The 18,833-nt window shown below is 46.3% G+C and overlaps 1 protein-coding gene across 1 annotated transcript; it reads left to right on the top strand.

The window, feature by feature from the left end:
• Positions 1–589: 589 nt before the first annotated feature.
• Positions 590–18,624, top strand: LOC142957517 (A disintegrin and metalloproteinase with thrombospondin motifs 12-like). The gene is made up of 24 exons (XM_076099404.1): positions 590–707; positions 862–1,220; positions 6,416–6,593; positions 6,725–6,930; positions 7,023–7,106; positions 7,743–7,867; positions 8,014–8,163; positions 8,898–9,041; positions 9,788–9,932; positions 10,036–10,128; positions 10,281–10,426; positions 10,543–10,712; positions 11,034–11,167; positions 11,329–11,449; positions 12,334–12,578; positions 12,879–13,020; positions 13,154–13,280; positions 14,051–14,261; positions 14,354–15,535; positions 16,451–16,603; positions 16,778–16,954; positions 17,902–18,048; positions 18,176–18,329; positions 18,509–18,624. The coding sequence occupies exons 1-24, from the start codon at positions 590–592 to the stop codon at positions 18,622–18,624; spliced, it is 4,827 nt and encodes a 1,608-aa protein (XP_075955519.1).
• The last annotated feature ends 209 nt before the right edge of the window (positions 18,625–18,833 follow it).

Here is an 18,833-nt window from a genome sequence, read left to right as displayed (position 1 = left end):
AGTTTGTCATATTAGCCTCGGAGATAGGGAATAAGGCCTATTTGAAAACTGCATTAACTCTGATGGACTAATAAACGCCACTTTTGATTTTGTAGTTTTACAGTTGTAATATTGTAGGCGGATCTATGATTCCTCTCAGCAACCATCAAGTGTTTTCCCTAAAATGTTCCACCCAATTTCCTCAAGCGTTCTTTTTTTTTTTTTTTGGAGAGCCAGTAAATTGCCTCGCGCTAATGACGCGCCGCTGGTGCAGGGTTTTGGTGCAAGTCTGGACACATAACAGACAGCGCCTCGTTCTAATCAACGAAGCCTGCTCCCCCTGCCGCTCCTCCCGGAAAGAAAAAAAGGCAGACGGTGCAACCCAGAGAACACTCCTCCTCTCCTTCCCTCCTTCCCTCTGCAAAGCCGGTGGAGCTTTTCTCCCTCTTTTAAACCACGCTCACCCGGGCTCCCGGTCCCTCATCGGAGCGCGTTCATGTCATGTCATGTCACGGTGCAGCGCACGGTCGAAGTGGTCGCCTCTAACGCCACCGGGAACCCCAATGCCCGGCACTCTTTCTGCAGCGGTTTGAGTTTGGCTACGTGAAATATGCGATGTTTGCGCAAGCGCCCGGTTCTCTTTCTGCTGCACTTTGTTTTCGCGTTGGCAGCGGACCACGGAGAGCTCTCCAACTCCGGCGGAGTCTTCCCCCTCTTTGCAGAACAAGGTCAGTGTGGTGCGGCTCCAATGGGAAGCTGCATAGTCTGTGCATGCGTGAATTGAATGACTGCTAGAAGTTAAAAGTGCATGTTAATGTCAGTGTGCAGTAAAATCAGTGCATCGCAATTCCAAGGGCCCTTCTGTTGTGTTTCACTCTGCAGGTCAGCTGTCCCAGTCAGATGTGTCCACTGTCCACCCGGTGAAGACCACCGGTGATGGGGAGTTCATCTCTCACTCCCTGGCTCACCACTTTGAGGGTGGGCGAGCCAGGCGTGACCTCCGACCCCTCAGTTTGGGGGGACGAGTCTACTACAAGGTCGACCTCGGGGGTCGCTCTTTGATGTTCAACCTGACCGCCAATGATCGGCTGCTTTCGAGCGACTACGTCCTGGAGAAGAGGAACGGCACCGCCGGCGGTACCGAGCATCGCCGCCCTGGGGGAAGCTCCTGCCACCTCCTCGGCACGGTGGAGGCTACTGACGTGCAAGGAACTGCTGCCATCAGCACCTGCGAGGGCCTGGTAAGGAATCGCATCGTCTCACGTGCGCAGCAGGCCGATTTAAAAAACAACCTCTGTCTCATTCATCCTCTCATCCACATGAAGCTTTTCACCTTTTCGCCCTTTTGGCAGGTAGGTTTTTTCTTAACACACAGGAGAAAAAGAGGAAGCTGGTATGTAGTTTGTGAGGCAGTCACTGGCTGTTCAGCGAACCCTTCCATCTCACAGTGCTCCATGTGTTGGTTTGCCCTTCAAAAGACTTCCTGACACCTTTTGCAGAGTGGCCGCGCTGCAGACCCGCCGACGGGTTCTGCTCCTCGGCCAACTTTAGAGACCCCGTGTGTGTTCTTTGTCTCTCAGAGGTTTTCCCTCTGTTCTTTCATCCTCATTCATTCACGTCGCTGTCCGTTTCCTGCAGAGACTCTCTGCAAAACCCCCACCCTTGGACGTGCGGCCTTACTTTGTTCTTCACTCAGACAGTAATATATTTTGGCACTTTCTTTTTCTTTTTTTACAGTCTGGAACTATAATAGACAGATGGAGAGACAGGAAATAGGGCCATACCGTATGTCTTTTTGTTCAGAGAATTGTTTTTATCTCTAAATGCAGCTGAAATGTTTCTAATCAAAGAAGCAGTTCACAACTACAAAGGAGAGAAGACAACTGGACCACAGAAGGACAAGAGAGCAGCTCAACATATGAAGAGTTCTGATCATGAGAAGCGCCACATGACCATTTCTGGAGAAATTCATGCTGGTATTTTGAGCTTTTAAGCTTTATTTTCACCAAAATAAGAGCTGCTCAAAAGACGCCCTCCAGCACGTTTTGACATAATTACTCATCCATTACAATTCACACCAATATTCTTTTGAGACAAATGAAAGGAACTCTGCAATGGGTCCGTTTTTCAGTACCCAAGAATGCTTCGGAGTTCGTGCCTCATTGTGTCACAGCAGGAATGCCTCTCCTTGCAGGATCTTGCCTTGTTATGTTTGCGTGGGTTGCACTGCACTCGTCCTGCCAAATCTCGTAAATGCATTCATTTGAAACGTGTCTTATATCACTCTGAATTCCAATTATCTACAACCTACTGCCGTCAGAAGATGTTTTTTTCTTTCTTTCTGTGATCCCGAACGCTCCAGTGTGTCCCTTTTTCTCCGACCTACCAGGGGAACCACAACGATATGTCCTGCTGATTTTTTTTCTGTTCTGTGGAAGATGGTCTACAGCAGCTAAAACCACAGAGAGAAACCACCAAACGGCAAGACTCAGCCAGACAGATGTGGGAGGGAAAACCTTCTCAGCTGCAGCGGAGGTCATTCACCCTCAGGAGACAGATAGAGATGGACTGCTTCGAAATATAGATGCCTGATAATCCTTTGTTTATGTAGACAGGAGTTACCAAAGGCAAACATGACAAAGACATCATTTACCATTGGTTTATAAAAGTTAGGGTGGCATTTTTTCAAAAAAGGGATCCGTCAGCGATTCCTGATTATTTGATGAAAACTGTAATTATTATCATAATCAATGCTGATTCGTTTCTTCATTATTCGTTTGTCTATAAAAATATCAGCGTGATGTCTCCAAATGACTTGTTTTGTCTGAGCGACAAACCGAAACCCAAAGATATTCAGTGTACTGTAATATATGACAAAGACAAGCAGCAAATCTTCTCATCTCAGAAGCTGGAACCTGCATTGTTTTGGGGGGAATTTTGCCTGAAAGGTATTTGAAACGACTACTCTCTCTTTTTTTTTTCCATATACTTATAGATTTATCAACTAATCATTTCGGCTCTTATTAAAGAGTACCCTCTGATAACTCTGGTAACTCGCCTCTCGTGTTGATCATATCATGTCTGTGTCGGTGAAGCAAATCACTTTGCGAATTCAGAGCAGGATGAAGACTTTTAAAGGCCGTAAAAAGCCACAATGTGGTCGCTTCTGCCACTTCATTAGCACCAGTTAAACTCCCACTTCTGGTTGACAAAATGAAGTCACACTTGCTTCAACAAATGGAACTGTGCGGCAGCGAGAAATATTTACTTTACGCATGATTACGTCTCTTTACAAAGCCCTTTGCTTTTCACTGTACATGTGAAACCGTGAGGACCGCAGTAATTGGACGGAGGTTGCTGTCAGCCCCCCCCCCCCCCCCCCTCCAATTTCCCCGGGCTAAACCTTTCAAATCAAGCGAAGCCGAAGCTCTCTCAGTGCAGTCTTCGGTAATCCTCGAGGCACAGCACAAAGAAAGATCATGCAAGTTCAGACCCATTATGTCGGCATTTTCCTCTCTTAAATGCGTGTTTCTTGGCACTGTGCAAGAAGAGAAAAGATAATGTCTTCCGACCTCTGAGGAGTAAAATAAGCTCACAGGCAGAACTATCTTGTGAAGTAAAAACAAACTTAAGGCTAGTGAAATCTGTAATTATCAGGAATCAGTTTTGTAAGAATATTTGTTAGGATTGATCACATTGCAGTAACGAGCACCATCCGCCCCCACCTCTCCTTTGGGCCGCAGGATGCGTAACAGCAGGGACTTTTATTCCAAGCCCAGTTGGCCAGCACTACAAAAACCCACAGAAGCAGGAAACAGAAGTAAAGCAGTTCCACATGGCCGATGTATTTAGAACACAGACCTGTGTCATGGTCACCTCCCCTGGCTCTGGCACCTCGCACCCAAACACGTTTCCTCTAGGTCAGAGGAAAAGGAGGAGAAGGGGCGGGGGGTGGGCGGTGGCAGAGGAAGGAGAGGTGGCAAAAGTGAATTAAAGTGCAACGATGAGTATTCGGGATTCCGAGCAAAAAACAACAACAACAAAACGGTTGCGTCCCTATTTTTGCTCAGATGGAAGTCTTAGTTGGTATCCTTGTCTTTGTTGGTTGAGCGCAGACATCACACAAGACCTGTACGTGGTGATTTAATGATCACCGTAACAGCACTGTACAAGCGAAGCCGTGCAGTGCCGCGCTGCCTTTGGTATGCAGATCATACAGATCAAGCAGAGCTATGGCCTGAGTGTTTGGATTGGTCTCTCTGTAGCATTCCTTCCTGGTTGATCTGCACTCCACCACCTGCTTCTCGCTGCCGGGACTCACTTGGAAGTTCAACATATAGGAGACACCGTGATGACAGAGTATCTGCCCTTATATGGATCACAAATAAACAAATAACAAATCTTATTGCGGTTAAATCATGTTGACCCTGGACAACATGATTGAAAGAAGAGCGTGCGGATGGGATACAGAGTATTTTTCTGCACAGGACCGGTGGCAAGCGTTCCCAGCAGGCATATCGGCCTGCATGCTTTGAGTATGAGTCCACGGCAACTCAGGGACCCCTGGCTGAAGGCCATGCTCTGAGTCAGTGGAAAACCTCTTAATCATTGCTACATTTAATCAGAGGTCGAATTTTGTTCATGGTTATTGTTGTTGTTCTGGTGATTTTTGAATGAAATAACAAGCAACGTTGTAGTACTTGAAACCAGTCTCAAGACCACTATTTGAAGGTCTCTGCCTCATCTCGTCATTGGCATGGTCTCAACCCATCAAAGTCTCTGTCTTGTCTGGATACAGTCTGGTCTTCGTCTTGACCTGGTCTCAACTCATCAAAATCTTGTTCTTGTCTTGATACATTCTGGCCTTGACTTGGTCTCAACCCCTTAAAGTATCGGTCTTGTCTTGATACAGTCTCAACCCCTTAAAATCTTGGTCTCGTCTCGATACAGTCTAGTCTTGGTCTTGACTTGGTCTCAACAACTCAAAGTCTGTCTGGTCTCGATACACTCTGATTTTGGTCTCGGTTTAGGTTGTCTTGACTACAACACCGATTAAAAAGCCTGAAGAGCTTGTTTGTATCGAAAGTTTCTGCTCCAGATTGTGGACACTCCATCTTATTTTACAAGGTTCGGTTTAACGGGTGGAGTAATATAGTTTTTCCAAAGGGAGTGCTCTTCTAGATTTGCACTTTCTGAACTCCCTGAATGGAGAAACATGATACTCAGCCAGAGCTCTGCAGCCTGCTGAATGAATGCAGCTAAAACACAAGAAACGTGCCAGGATGACCCAGAAAGCTGAAGAGTGAGTTACTGCAGTAAACAGCGGGGTCGACCCTGGGGAACCACAACTGTAAGCACTGCATGGCCTGGTTTTTCACATCTGCCTCTGTCTCCAAAAACACTGAGAAGAGATCCAAGAATCAAGTGCTATCAACATCATATTCTCGGAAATACTTGGCGTTGGTCTTGTTTGATTCAACACATAATTGCGTTTAAAATGAAATCTCCTTGGATACATTTTTTCATGCACATGAAAACATGCAAAATTCCTGCGGAGGAAAATAAATTAAAATTCTTTCACTCAGTTGTGCTTTTTCCATCTGTTTGGCCGTCAAAATGAGTATGCATCTCTCTCTCTCATTCTGTTTCTTGAAAGTTTGTTTAAGGGGAGAGGGAGGGGTTCATCCGGGAACAGTTTGGGCTTGTTTGGTCTCACTCTCTCACAGACACACACACACACACACACACACACACACACACACACACACACACACACAACAAAATGATGAGAACTTGCAAACACTGAGCTTGACTTGAGACATTCAGATTGTGCTTGGTTTAGAAGTCAAAAGGTTTTTGTGAGTTTGCGTGCATCTGTGTGTTCATGTGGGTACGTCTGTGTGCGAGGGCGCCCTACCCAAGTACTCATACATGTGTGCGTTTTGCCAGCAGAGCTCACCGGTTGGCGAGTGAACAGTCTGCACCAGTAAGAACACGCACGGCATACTTAGGAAAACGTCTTTGTGTTGCTGCTGCAGCAGCGGCAGACGGAGAATGTGCCTCGGGGAAGGAGAAAGCACAACATATATTCAGATCTGTTGAGTAATGATGGATTCCACCCAGATGGAAATTACTGAGGAATGGCCTTTTTTTCAGTAGAGAAAGTCCATCTGTTGAAGTGTGGGAAATATTGAATTGCGGGACATTTGTTGTTGTAAATGCTTTAACACAAAAGAATGCTACTTGAAGCTGCATTAGGCATGATTTTGGGATGAAATGAATCATCTTTTTAATTGTTATTAACAATCCGTAGCTGTGACTGAGCAGAGCCTCGTGTCAATATATTTGCCCTTTTTTGATTTTTCAGTGCAATGGAAGGGATTGATCCAGACTCACTCATTTCTACTTGATGCATGTTCATTTATATCTTCCTCAGAGAGGCTTCTTCTCGCTGCCGGAGGGACACTACTTTATCGAACCTGTCCAGAAGTCCCTCGATGATCCTGCGGGGACTCCAGAGCCCCATATCGTCTATCCAAGAGTTCTAACAGGACGTCAGAGAAACAAACGCAGCGTTGAGTCCAAAGAGACGCCAAGCCCCTGCGGAGTTCAAGGTGTGTATCTCAATGTGTGTGGAACTGCAGATGTTCGTGAGCATTTTTTTTTTACTCCGTCTCCGCCAGTGTCAAGCGAGGATAAGCCCTGAGTGTATAGCAAGTGATGTCTTCCTTCGTCCGCGCTCTAGATGCTCGAATCGACTCTGTCCAGGTGGAAAGGGAGAGGGAAGAGTGGGAGAGGGAGCAGATGGGGGAGGACCGAGCTCAGCCTCGCTGGCCGCGCTCGGTCAGCAGAGAACGCTGGGTGGAGACCATGGTGGTGGTCGACGCCAAGCTCATAGAATACCACGGCAGCGATAACGTGGAGTCCTACATCTTCACCATCATGAACATGGTGAGGAGTTAGAATCAGATTTAACTCTTCACATCTTATGTTAAGTTTAAAAAATATATAGTTTTATTGGTGAATGGTTTCGGTGTCGACAGGTGGCTGGGATCTTTCATGATGCCAGTATCGGGAACGCCGTCCACGTTATCTTGGTTCGCCTCATTCTACTCCAGGGAGAAGAGGTAACACTTTCCCGAAGAAGTCGGTGTCGGGATGTCTTTCTTTGACGATGCATGTGTTCAGGCTATTGCAAGAAAAGCACACGCATCTATAAAGCATTCCTCTGGGGGGAAGTTAGGAGGTGAAGTAAAGCAGGAGACTCCTTTGATTTGTTTTTTGTTCGTGCATGGACAGCGCACAATTGACACAAATTTGCATCTGTTGACGCAAAAATTGGAAGAACAAATTGGCTAACCAGTGTGACAAACTGGAAAATAAATTGACACAAAGCTCAACAAGAACCTGTAGGACTGGCGATGAAAACAACATTGTTTGTCCCAATAAAATGTCACCATATTTGCAAAACTTTCTTGGCTTAAAAGGAAAAAAACTGTCATAACTTGTGTATAAAAACACCTGTTTTGAAACGAAAGTCAGTGAAAGTGAAATGGTTGCCCTGCTGGAACGGTGCTCACATGGACATTGCCTTCTAAATTCCCCTTGAAAGAATGAAAACAAACATTTTTCTTCAGGGTCATTATTTTGAGATGCTGTCAAATGACTGAATGTAAAAAAATATATATGAATAAATAAACACAAATCTAGATAATGCCAAAGATGCAGCAGAATATCCTTTCTAATTCTACTGTCTGTTGCAGAAAGGGTTAAAGATCGTTCACCATGCGGACACCACGTTGTCCAGTTTCTGCGCTTGGCAGAAGAACCTCAATCCACAGAGTGACACGCACCCAGCTCACCATGACGTTGCTGTGTTGGTCACGAGGCAAGTGACACACACGCGCACGTGTTCTCCGGTCAGCTTCATCCATAGATAAATTAAACGATACGCCCTGATGCTCAGCTCTCATTGGGGACATGGTGGAAATGGGACCTATACGACACATGGTGAGCCTGTGTTTCCTTTCCCAGGAAAGACATCTGTGCTGGGATGAACCAGCCCTGTGAGACCCTGGGTCTGTCCCATCTGTCTGGGATGTGTCAACCGCACCGCAGCTGCAACATCAATGAGGACTCGGGACTGCCGGTCGCCTTCACCGTCGCTCATGAACTGGGCCACAGGTCTGTCTGTGTGTGGACTTGTGATAAAATACCCCCAATAATGAAATATCGTAAAAACAATTGGCCATGTGACAAAGAAAGCGTCTTGCTCCCGTGATAAGTCGCTATAGAGGAAAATACAGTTGCTTCAGTAAATCTCCAAGCATTAGTGTCTGGTAAAGAAAAAAGATTGCTACATGAGATTGATGTGATATGGGTGTTTTAATAATGGTGGAAGTGAATGGACAGAAAAGTTTGATTTGGATTACTGGGAGACAGAAAACCTTATTTTCATTGTCAGTTCAATCAGAAGACAACAGTTTTTAAATCCATTTCTGATTATGAGGACTGTATGACTGAGTTGGATGAAGGGAAGACTTGAACCTTTGTTTTGAAAGAGTAATGCATGAAGCGATGGAACTTTCTCTAAACTCCATTTAAACCTAAACACCTGAGATCCAATCCCACACTATATGCTACTAATATAATGTATACATTATGTACAAAATCTTCACAGTATGCTGTTTGGGAGAAAAATCACTGTACTTTTCTGCTTTGTACTTACAGGAAATGTGCAAACCAAACGAGTAAACAAATGTGTTACTTGCAGTTATCGTTGTAGAGTTCTGTTGAGGTCAGCAGGCAGTGTGTTCAGAGGCAGGGCCGACAGCCGAGGGCCGTCTAACATAACTCCTTTGTGTGTGGGGAGGGAAACATCGTAACTAATGGTCATGTTGCTTGATGTTTGTGCGCAGCTTTGGAATTCATCACGATGGTCAGGGGAATGACTGCGAGCTGGAGGGGAGGCACCCGTTCATCATGTCCAGACAGCTGATGTACGACAGCTCGCCGCTCACCTGGTCCTCCTGCTCCAAAGAATACATCACGCGCTTCCTCGAGTAAGGCTTCGTTTCATAAAAAATCTGACATGGTTCACTCGGTTTTAATGCAATTGTTCTGTCTTTGTGGGGTAACAAGCAAGTGGTCTGCAAAATTGTATGAATCGCCAGGGTTGTGAAGATAAAGTGGATATGCTGGTGTGGATTTGACTGGAGGCAGTGAAAATTATTCAAAAAAACACAATGGGTGTGAACATGAAAAGTTCTGAAGACATTCATGTGTAGCAAACGAGGGTGCAAATGTGCTGAACGAGCGCAATTCATTCGAAGCTAGAAAATCCGGCACATGACAGAAAAATCAAACAGAGCCCAAGGGAACGTTAGAGGGAGTTGCACAAATATCCTTAAATGTTTGCTTTGACTCTCATTATTTCTTCTTGAAAACCGTCACAATGATGAACTCTAGAATTCCTGTCTGACAACACCGGTTTTGCCTGGAGCAAAGTCAGAGCTCGGAGTTCACTCCGTCCCACCAAACTTTGTAAATCACCGTTTCGCAAGTCATTTTCTCAGTGTTTTCCCGTCACCTTTTTTAACATAATACTGGGCTGGGAGACTGCAGTACGGTATAAAAGCAAATGGTTAGCATGTTCCTTGACATGTCATGGCAATATATGGATATACTTACATTTTTTACTGAATGTTCAAAGCAAACAAGTACCTCGAACCCTGTGCCCCTTTTTCTTCTTCGTCTGTCTTTCAAAAGGTCACTCATTCAATACCACACCTTCGTTTCTCTCTCCTAGCCGCGGCTGGGGTTTCTGTCTGGATGACCGTCCCTCCAAGAGAGACCTAACCACCCCGCTGGCTCGCCTCGGCATCCGCTACACCACGCAGCACCAGTGCCAGCTCCAGTACGGCCCCAATGCCACCTTCTGCCACGAGGTTGACGTGAGTGTCGTGCGCGTCGGCGCCAACGGAAAACGTCAGAAATCCTCTTAAGAAAAGAGTCCCTTTTCTCATTGCTCGTGGACATGTGTCTTTTCTCTCTCAGAACATGTGCCAGATTCTTTGGTGTTCGGTGAACGGCTCCTGTCGCTCTAAACTGGACTCGCCCATAGACGGCACCCGCTGTGGACCGGAGAAGGTGGGTGGTGCCCGGGTTGCTTTGTCTCGCTAGGGTGTGGATTTCATTGGCCCCGGGTATGGGGGTGGTTAGCGCTACGGATACAAGGCCGCCACTATTATATGTGTCATATTACTAATGTGTATCAGTTTTTTGTTTTTCTCTCGCTACAGTGGTGTATCTCGGGAGAGTGCGTGATTGTGGGTAAACTCCCAGAGACGGTCAATGGAGGCTGGGGCTCGTGGAGCACCTGGTCTCACTGCTCCAGGACCTGTGGAACCGGGGTTCAGTCAGCAGAGCGGGAATGTAACAACCCCAAGTAAGAGAGCTGACTCTAGATCTGAGTTTGTCTATTCATTTCCATGTCTACCACAAACTGATGACACCAGGGGAACTGAGGGTTGAATCAAAGTGCCGCTACTGTGTTATCCGCAGACCGGAGTTCGGGGGCAAGTACTGCACGGGGGAGAGGAAGCGTTACCGGACCTGCAACACCAAACCCTGCCAGAGAACTACGCCGACCTTCCGAGAGATGCTGTGCAGCGAGTTTGACACCGTGCCCTACCACAATGAGCTCTACCAGTGGATTCCTGTGGCTAACCCATGTGAGTGATTGAAGCCTCAGACATGCGATCTTGTGTGTCACCCAGCAGGGGGCAGCATTTGCACTAGAAAGCCCCTCGGTGATGCTGCTGCTGTATCTCATCAGGGGCATGCAACAGTTCAGTGCAGTAATGTCTGCAGACATTCTTTTTTGTGCTTTGTGTCATTTACCCAAATTCAAATAGCTGTTTCTACAATTAACTTTTTTTATCGGGCTCACGAGTGGTTTGTCTGTCAGAAAAGATTTAAAAAATGTCATCGATAAAAAGTAGACCGGACTCACAAGGCAGCATTATAATACTCGTCTTCTCCCCAACCTTCAGTGAACCCCTGCGAGCTGCACTGTCGACCAGTCGTGGAGTTCTTTTCGGAGAGGATGCTCGACGCTGTGACGGACGGGACGCCGTGCTTCATGAACAACGTGTCCAGAAACATCTGCGTCAACGGAGTGTGCAAGGTAGTGTGGCTGGGTAAGAGAGTAGAAGAAGGGCAGGAGGGGGGTGTGGGGGGGGGGAGGTTATAGTGGAGCAGAATATGAGACAAGCTGCAGTGTAAGGATCACGAGGAGGAGTTTTTGGTTGTCTGTCCTATGCGTTTGAACATGTCTTGTGTCCGTAGGCGGTGGGCTGCGACTACGGCATTGACTCAAACGCCGAGGAGGACCGCTGTGGAGTCTGCCTGGGCGACGGCACAAGCTGCGAGACGGTTTATAAGTCGTTCGACAGCGGAGAGGGCTTCGGTGAGTTCTAACGCAAAAGGGGCACTTGAGCAGCTGGAAACCAATTGAATCACCCGGACGAAAGAATTGATCCAATTAGGAAAACTCAAAACAGGCAACTTGTTAATGAGGAGAGGCTTTGAAGAGTGTGAAAAGGTGCGGAAATCTTAAATTCCACAGGTGGGGGGGGAGACATTTCAGGACAGTTCATTAGCGTTACGCCATTGTGTTGTTCCTTTGTTGTCATGGCAGCCCTCTCGTGCGCACTGTGCAGCTGTTTGTCCTGCTGTATGTGGCTGGTGTGTGTGCCTGCAGACTAACATGTCTGATTTTACTGTGCTTGGGAAAAGTATAACTCCAGTGCACAATCGGCACATGGCAAAGACAGATTAATAGAGAAAAAGGCTCTAAAACTGATTTTTTATAAAAATCCTTTCTCCTTTCCCTCTCTCGTTCTCTCTGTCTGTGTGCGTTCGCCCCGCACAGCATCCTTTCCAGATAACTGGCCCAGATGTGTAGAACTTCAAAAGGCTTGGAGCAAGGGCAACCCCCCCCCCCCCCCCCCCCCCCCCCCTGCACAAACACAGAAACACACACACCTTCCCACAAACATCATTAAACTCCAGAGACCGACTCATAGCCGCTTTCGTCCTCCCCCCATCCACACAATAAAAAACAGACAGAGACAGGGCAGTGCCCCCCACGCCGAATACACACACGTGCACACACACACACACACACACACACACACACGCGCCACCCACCCCCACACACCGAGCCCACCCTCCATTAAAGATCAGAGAGGAAACTGTCTGGTAGTCTGGATGTAAGAGCGTAGCAGCAGCAGCCATGGTGGGCCATCCATTACCTCGCCGTGACTCTGACTCCCCTCTCCACTCTCCCAGGGTACGTGGACATGGGTGTGATACCCAAGGGGGCGCGGGATATCCTGGTGAAGGAAGTGGAGGAGGTGGGTAACTTCCTGGCTCTGAGAAATGTGACATCGGAGGAGTACTTCCTCAACGGCAACTTCATCATCCAGTGGAACGGGGAGTACGAGGCCGGCGGCACGACGTTCTACTACGAGCGCAGCGGGAACATGGAGAACCTCACCGCTCCTGGACCCACCAAATGGCCGGTCATGCTGCAGGTAGGCCAGGTTTTAATGTGGTTGAAGGGAGTGCAGGGTATTTTTGACAGTTTTGGAATGTTTCAGTGTTCTGAGATCTATAGAAGTAATCCATAATGTGGATTTCAACCAATCATGGATAGAGAAAAGTGACTTCAAGGAAAAACCAACCAATCAGAGCATGCAAACGTAATATAATAATAAAATGTCTCCAGTTGTTTTCTCAAACATTTCAAAGACGCAGATGCTGGAATCAAACTAAAGAGTCAAACATTCAACGATGAAACAATTCTCTGCATAACAATTCATGTGGTGTGCCAGTTGCTGTTTCAGGAGAAGAACCCGGGTATTAAGTACGAGTACACCATCAAGAAGACCAAGGAGACAGGAAATGACGTCATCGAACCCCTTTACAGGTGGAGGCACGGGGCGTGGACGGACTGCAGCACCACCTGCGGCTTAGGTCGGTGTTGCGTTTGACGAGAAAGAGAATTCCCCGTTCCGTAAATTTGTGGTAGTTGGAGGATTTCGGGGACATTTTAGTCACCGAAATTCTCTGCTTTCCCGTTTGCTTTCTGTCTCCCTGGCCATTTTAGGTGGACAGCACCAGCCTGTGCGGTGTTTTGAGGTGGACATGGGGGTAGTGGACGAGTCTCTGTGTGACCCGGCCGGGCGTCCAGAAGACCGACACCGAAAGTGCAAGAATATGGATTGTCCTGCAAGGTGCTTTCTCTCAAACGCTTTTAACAGTTTTGTTTTCTGTAACTGTCCTGAAAAAATATTTGACTGTGATTTTAGCTCTATAAATATTTCTTGATGATTATTGCCAGTGTAAAACTGGAGAGACACCAGGCTATCTAACTAGCTACTGTAGATACTCATGAAATATTACGTCTGGTTTAAGAACAAGGCAGTAATTTCACTGCTTTATTATAAGTTTTTCAGTTAGTCGCAATAGTGATATTGCGTTCTCTCCCCTTGGCCCAGGGTTGTAATGACAGAATTTAACCAATGAAACCAATTATTTAAATCACTGATATTTTCATCTTTTGGGCCGGTTATAGAACTTCAATACTCTTTTGGTAACTACTTAAATGTGTTCATAGAACATATTAATAGCTGTCAAGTACCAAGAGTTTATATCAATGGCCCGGTCAGATTAATAGTCTTGTTTACTTCTTCGATGACATACTTCCTGGTTTAAATCAATATTTTGCCAGTTATAGACTCTATTTTTTTTGGCAAAGTTCTTCCATATTTGCTTGTGTTTTTGAGAACATATAACAGTTTAGAACTTTAGGTTCTTTTGGTAAAATTAAAAAAAGGGTTTTGTTTTCCTTCAAACAGGGTATTTAAAGAAATCATTAACATCCTTTAATGCATTAGCAATATAGTATTAAATATTTTTCGAACGATTACCATGTGGTCCCTGTTAAGATCTCTGAATGCCATCAAATCACTTTTACCAGCAGTCTCTTCCTCCCTCTGCCCAGGTGGTGGGTTGGCGGCTGGCAGCAGTGTACAGTCACCTGTGGATCAGATGGGGTTCGTAAACGAACGGTGCTCTGTGTCCGTACGGTCTCGGGGGAGGAAAGGGTGCTTCACCCGATCGAGTGCAAGCATCTCCTCAAACCTAAACCTGTGGTGCCGTGCAACAGGGATGTACCCTGTGGAAAAGACTGGGCTGTCGGCAACTGGGAGGAGGTACGTGCAGCTATAGTCTTTCTGACTTCGGCCTTACAGATCACCGCCTTTTCTGAGTTAACGCAACCATCGTCTTCTTCCTCCTTTCGCAGTGCCCCGTCACATGTGGCGGAAGTGTTCGCTCACGCACGGTCACGTGTGCGCTGACACCCAAGAAGACCTGCGACGTCTCGTCCAAGCCTCGGTCCAGATCGCTGTGCGCCCTGCAGAGCTGCCCCAACTCAAGTCTTCGTAGACGACCCGGGCCTGCTCCTAAATACCGGCGCATCTACCCACCGAAGAGCCACCCCACCAAGGATCCCGAAGCTACCTGGGCTCCCACCCCAAGCGCCGTGGCAACAGCTGCTCCCACAGCGGCACCCACCGCTGCTATCAATGTGAGGAAGAAAACCACCACCAAAGAAACTACAACCGCTTTCACCCCGACCGCCGTGTCCCTTTCAACACCTACAATCCCTGAAATCGTAGACACGGACGACCATGACCTCAATGTTGTGAGGATAAATGGGGATGAGAGAGTTTTCCCATCTAAAGTCAACTCTGCTGGAAAGGACAGAAAAGCAACTGACTTGGAAAAGGTAGAAGAGAGGGAGGAAGGAGAGGAGGGAAGTACGCCAAATGTAGAGCTGTATACTCCCGGGTACGACTACGTTGTTGAGGAGAGGACAACAGAGGAGGAGGGGATTATTGACCTAGACATTACCACATCTACCTCCCTCAGAAATCCTCTTAAATCAACCACGCCGACACTACAAATAGTCATCACGGCCACTTTGCAAACAAGTCCACATACCATGCAAACAACCAAAGCGCCCACCACCGCCTACCCCAACCCAAACACCAGTACTAAAACATGGGCAAGGTCCACTCACCGCTATCCCTCCTCCAACCCCCACACCACCCCTTGTATCAATGCATACAGCCCCCGGACACACAGGGTTCCCTTCACCACTCCCATGTACCACTCGGTCCCGTCGACAGCTGGCATCCGCACGACACAAGCTCCTCCTTCTACAACTGCGTGGAAACCGTTCACCACTGTGGCATCACCCCAGTCCACGGTGACGATCGTTAAACTGAAGAAGCCCACGGTGACACCCAAGAAAACTATCCCTGCTAAAAAGCCCTCTTCCTGGTCCAAAGGCAGTCGCTCCAAAGTTCAAAACCAGCGACCGGAAAGTCCCATGAGCAGCTCCGTCAGTGACCAAAGCAACCTGAGGGCCAGAGAGCCAGTCAGCATGGATGTATTCTGGGTTGTAGGAAATTGGAGTGAGGTGGGTACAGACATTTTAGGACCATATTATCCTGCTCTGTGAAGAACCATTCCAGTAAATTTGCACGTAGCCCACAAACATGACTTTGAAAGATTTTCCCTTCCAGGCATGCTTTCACTGCTATGAAATTAAAGCTTTAAAATTGTACTTTCAGATCAGGTGGCAACCTCCGTTTGTGAGAAGTGAAGTCAATGCGGAAGTACCTTAAACTTACATTATTTCTAATGGCCAGCAGGGGGTGACTCCTCTGGTTGCAAAAATAAGTCAGTTTGTATAAAAGTCTATGAGAAAATGACTCTACTTCTCACTTGATTTATTACCTCAGTAAACATTGTAAACATGAGTTTATGGTCTCAATCTCTAGTGTCAAGTCTTCTTCAATACAGCATGATGTTCATTTAGTAAATGATGGTCCATTTCGAGTCAAATAGACCATAAAGCAGGGTATGCTTTAGGGCGGGCTTACTGTGATTGGCAGGTCTCTGCCAATCACAAAAAAAATGGACAACTCCCAGAGCGGAAAACGCTCTGGGAGTTGTCCATTTTTTTTTTTCAATTTAGAGTTGTCGAAAAAGCATTATGTTACCAGAAAACGCAGAAGACCAACAATGAGCAAAGTATAATAAGGGAAACGTAAGGAATTAATCAAAGTTTGGCAGCAAAAAAAATTTTTAAATACTGTTCCTGCCTGCAACTGCATAAAAGCTGCACTTAAGCGTTCGTGGTTCATCGTGAAAAGTTATCTGCTTTTATCCGGCTAAAACATGTAAAACCTCAGGTACAATTCTTTAAGAATTTCTGGTTGTTGTTTGTAGCATTCCATAACTGATGTACTTTACAATATTATTGCCTCGCATGTCACTTTAAATCAGCATACACATAAACCCACTCAGAAATCCCCCCCTCCTTCCCCAGTGTTCGACAACATGCGGGATTGGAGCGATATGGAGGACAGTAGTGTGCAGCTCCCAGAAGGACGAGGATTGTGCCAGCATGAAGAGACCTGAGCCTGCACGCACATGTCACCTGCAGCCCTGTGCCACCTGGCACAGTGGCAGCTGGAGCAAGGTGAGTAACGTTAGATTTCCTCCAGTCACCGAATCCGACAACTACACTTAATACTTAATTACAATTCCGCTTATTATCCGTTACTTTTCCATATGACGAAATGGGTTTGCGTCTGTCAGTTCAATTCTCACTTGCCATGTATTTCTGAGCCATTTATCCAGATGTCGTCCACAGTGTCCGGATTCCTGTGTGGTGGTGGGCAGGAGGTACCGTGAAGTCCAGTGTGTCGATTCCCAGAGTAAACGTCCCCTCAGACCTTTCCACTGCCAGGCCGTGTCCAGCAGACCCCTTAGCACCTTGACTTGCCCCCACAAGCCCTGTATGACCTGGAGTACATCACCCTGGGGACCAGTAAGAACATTATACTCATCAAATCTTAATATATTTATTTTGTTTTGGTATAGCTTTAAAGAGTTATACATGTGTTTTTGTAAATATACTGTCACTCAAGTGGTGTCTAAGCATGCAGATGGTTTCGGTTTCATTTGCTTCGATTTTGATTTTAGATCCAGCCTTAAAGCTTGAGATGGTAATCTTATTTTTCAAAAAAAGTATTGTCATATTTGTTGAGATTCTCTTTACCTACCGACAGCAACCAATAAATCAAATACTCTGACAAAAACAAGAGAAAAATAAATCTGGTATCTGTGGTTGTTGCTGTGAGCTCGTCCAATTAATTAATTTGGCTAGTATGCTCATCGTAGTCTTTCACGAGCTGTTAGCTTGACAGCTGTGAGTGCTCCCAATAGCCACAATCGTTGTTTATGTTCATTATCATCATTTTGAGGGAGTGGCTTTTGGTGAGTGTTGCCGACGCTAGATTGAGTAACCTTTGGAGCTTGTGCTGCTAGCTGCTTTCGATGGAAAAGAGTTGGTAACACTGCTGTTTTTTTTTTTTTGGTTGCATAATTGTTTTTATCTAGCGTATGCTTCCTAGTGGCTCAAATTTACCATCCCTGGCTTAAAGCTATATCTGCGACCAATATTTTTGTAATTTGGGGGACTGAAACGTAAATGGCTTATTTTTTTTTACCTTTTCATAACAAATCTGCTTTACATGTGAATGAGTAGTGTTCTGTTTACAAGTTATTCTTATGGATATCATTCCATTTTCTAGTAACCGTTTCCACCTAGGACATCAATTATTGCTGCTCTGTCGCAAGACGTAGCCTCTAACATTGAGGATTTAGGAAATTTAGGTCGTACCCAGATCCCCATATTATACAGTTGCGCATGTAGGTGGATTGGATTTTTGTTCCAACTAGATACCTCCGTTGAATCCTTGTGTTTTTACTCAGTGCTCTGGCAGCTGTGGCGAAGGCGTCAGGGAGCGGCTGGTGTACTGCCCCGAGCCCCATCGCTGCAGCGCCACACTGAGGCCCAACAGCACGGAGACGTGCAGTCTCAAGCCCTGCACTCACTGGACAGCTGAGGACTGGGAGGAGGTCAGTCACACAAGAGCGAGAGTACCTCGAGGCATTGAGGGCATTTCTAAATGTCATTCGTAATGAAAATAAATAGGCTGGCAGCAGTAGACTAAAATGATCACTCTGTTTGCATGTGCATTTTCAGTGCTCTGTGAGTTGTGGTGGGGGTCAGCAGCAGCGGGAAGTCAACTGTGTGAGTGAGCAGGATTTGCCCCTGATGCCAAACAGCCTCTGTGAGAAGATTTCCAAACCAGAAACACTCAGGAAGTGCAATATGCAGGAATGCAAGATCAACACAGGTTTGTACGCAAGGCTCAATGTGTCCTGTCTGCCTGTCTGGCCTTGCAGGTTCACTATCAACACAATAGTTTTATTGTGACAGACCTCTTGGTTACAATCACTCTAAATACACTAAATATTATCTGTAATGCAGTGTTTCATGGCATGTGACCTCTGTGTCCTATTCCTTCTCATGCAGGTCCAGTTTGCAGGAAGAACACGATATCATCTCGCTTCTGTGACAAGCTGAAGCTGCTGGGTCGCTGCTCTCTCAGGTCGGTCCAAAGACAGTGTTGTGTCACCTGTGAGTCATAGCCAGGGTTGCACAACCACATATATTACAATATGGACACATCCCAACCACTGTAATACTTACTGTATCCTCTTGCTGATGTAAAGCTATGCCCTCCACAGACTGAGACGTCAAAAACCAAAGTGCTACATGCAGCAGCAAAGCACAAACGCTAAGATGAAATATATACATTTATATTTATATATATACAAAACATGGCTTGTTGACCATT

This window comes from Anarhichas minor, unplaced genomic scaffold, assembly GCF_050575085.1.
Source record: "Anarhichas minor isolate MPS153535 unplaced genomic scaffold, ASM5057508v1 ptg000025l, whole genome shotgun sequence".
NCBI classification, from domain to species: Eukaryota; Metazoa; Chordata; class Actinopteri; order Perciformes; family Anarhichadidae; genus Anarhichas; species Anarhichas minor.
This window is presented reverse-complemented; position numbering and strand designations above follow the sequence as displayed.

What these genes read in the sequence shown, in the direction of transcription:
- LOC142957517 (XM_076099404.1), top strand. Translation starts at nt 590, where the DNA reads ATGCGATGTTTGCGCAAGCGCCCGGTTCTCTTTCTGCTGCACTTTGTT. An exon ending in TCAGCACCTGCGAGGGCCTG is followed by an intron (nt 1,221 to 6,415) that starts GTAAGGAATCGC and finishes TATCTTCCTCAG; the next exon opens with AGAGGCTTCTTCTCGCTGCC. An exon ending in ACAGTGGCAGCTGGAGCAAG is followed by an intron (nt 16,604 to 16,777) that starts GTGAGTAACGTT and finishes TGTCGTCCACAG; the next exon opens with TGTCCGGATTCCTGTGTGGT.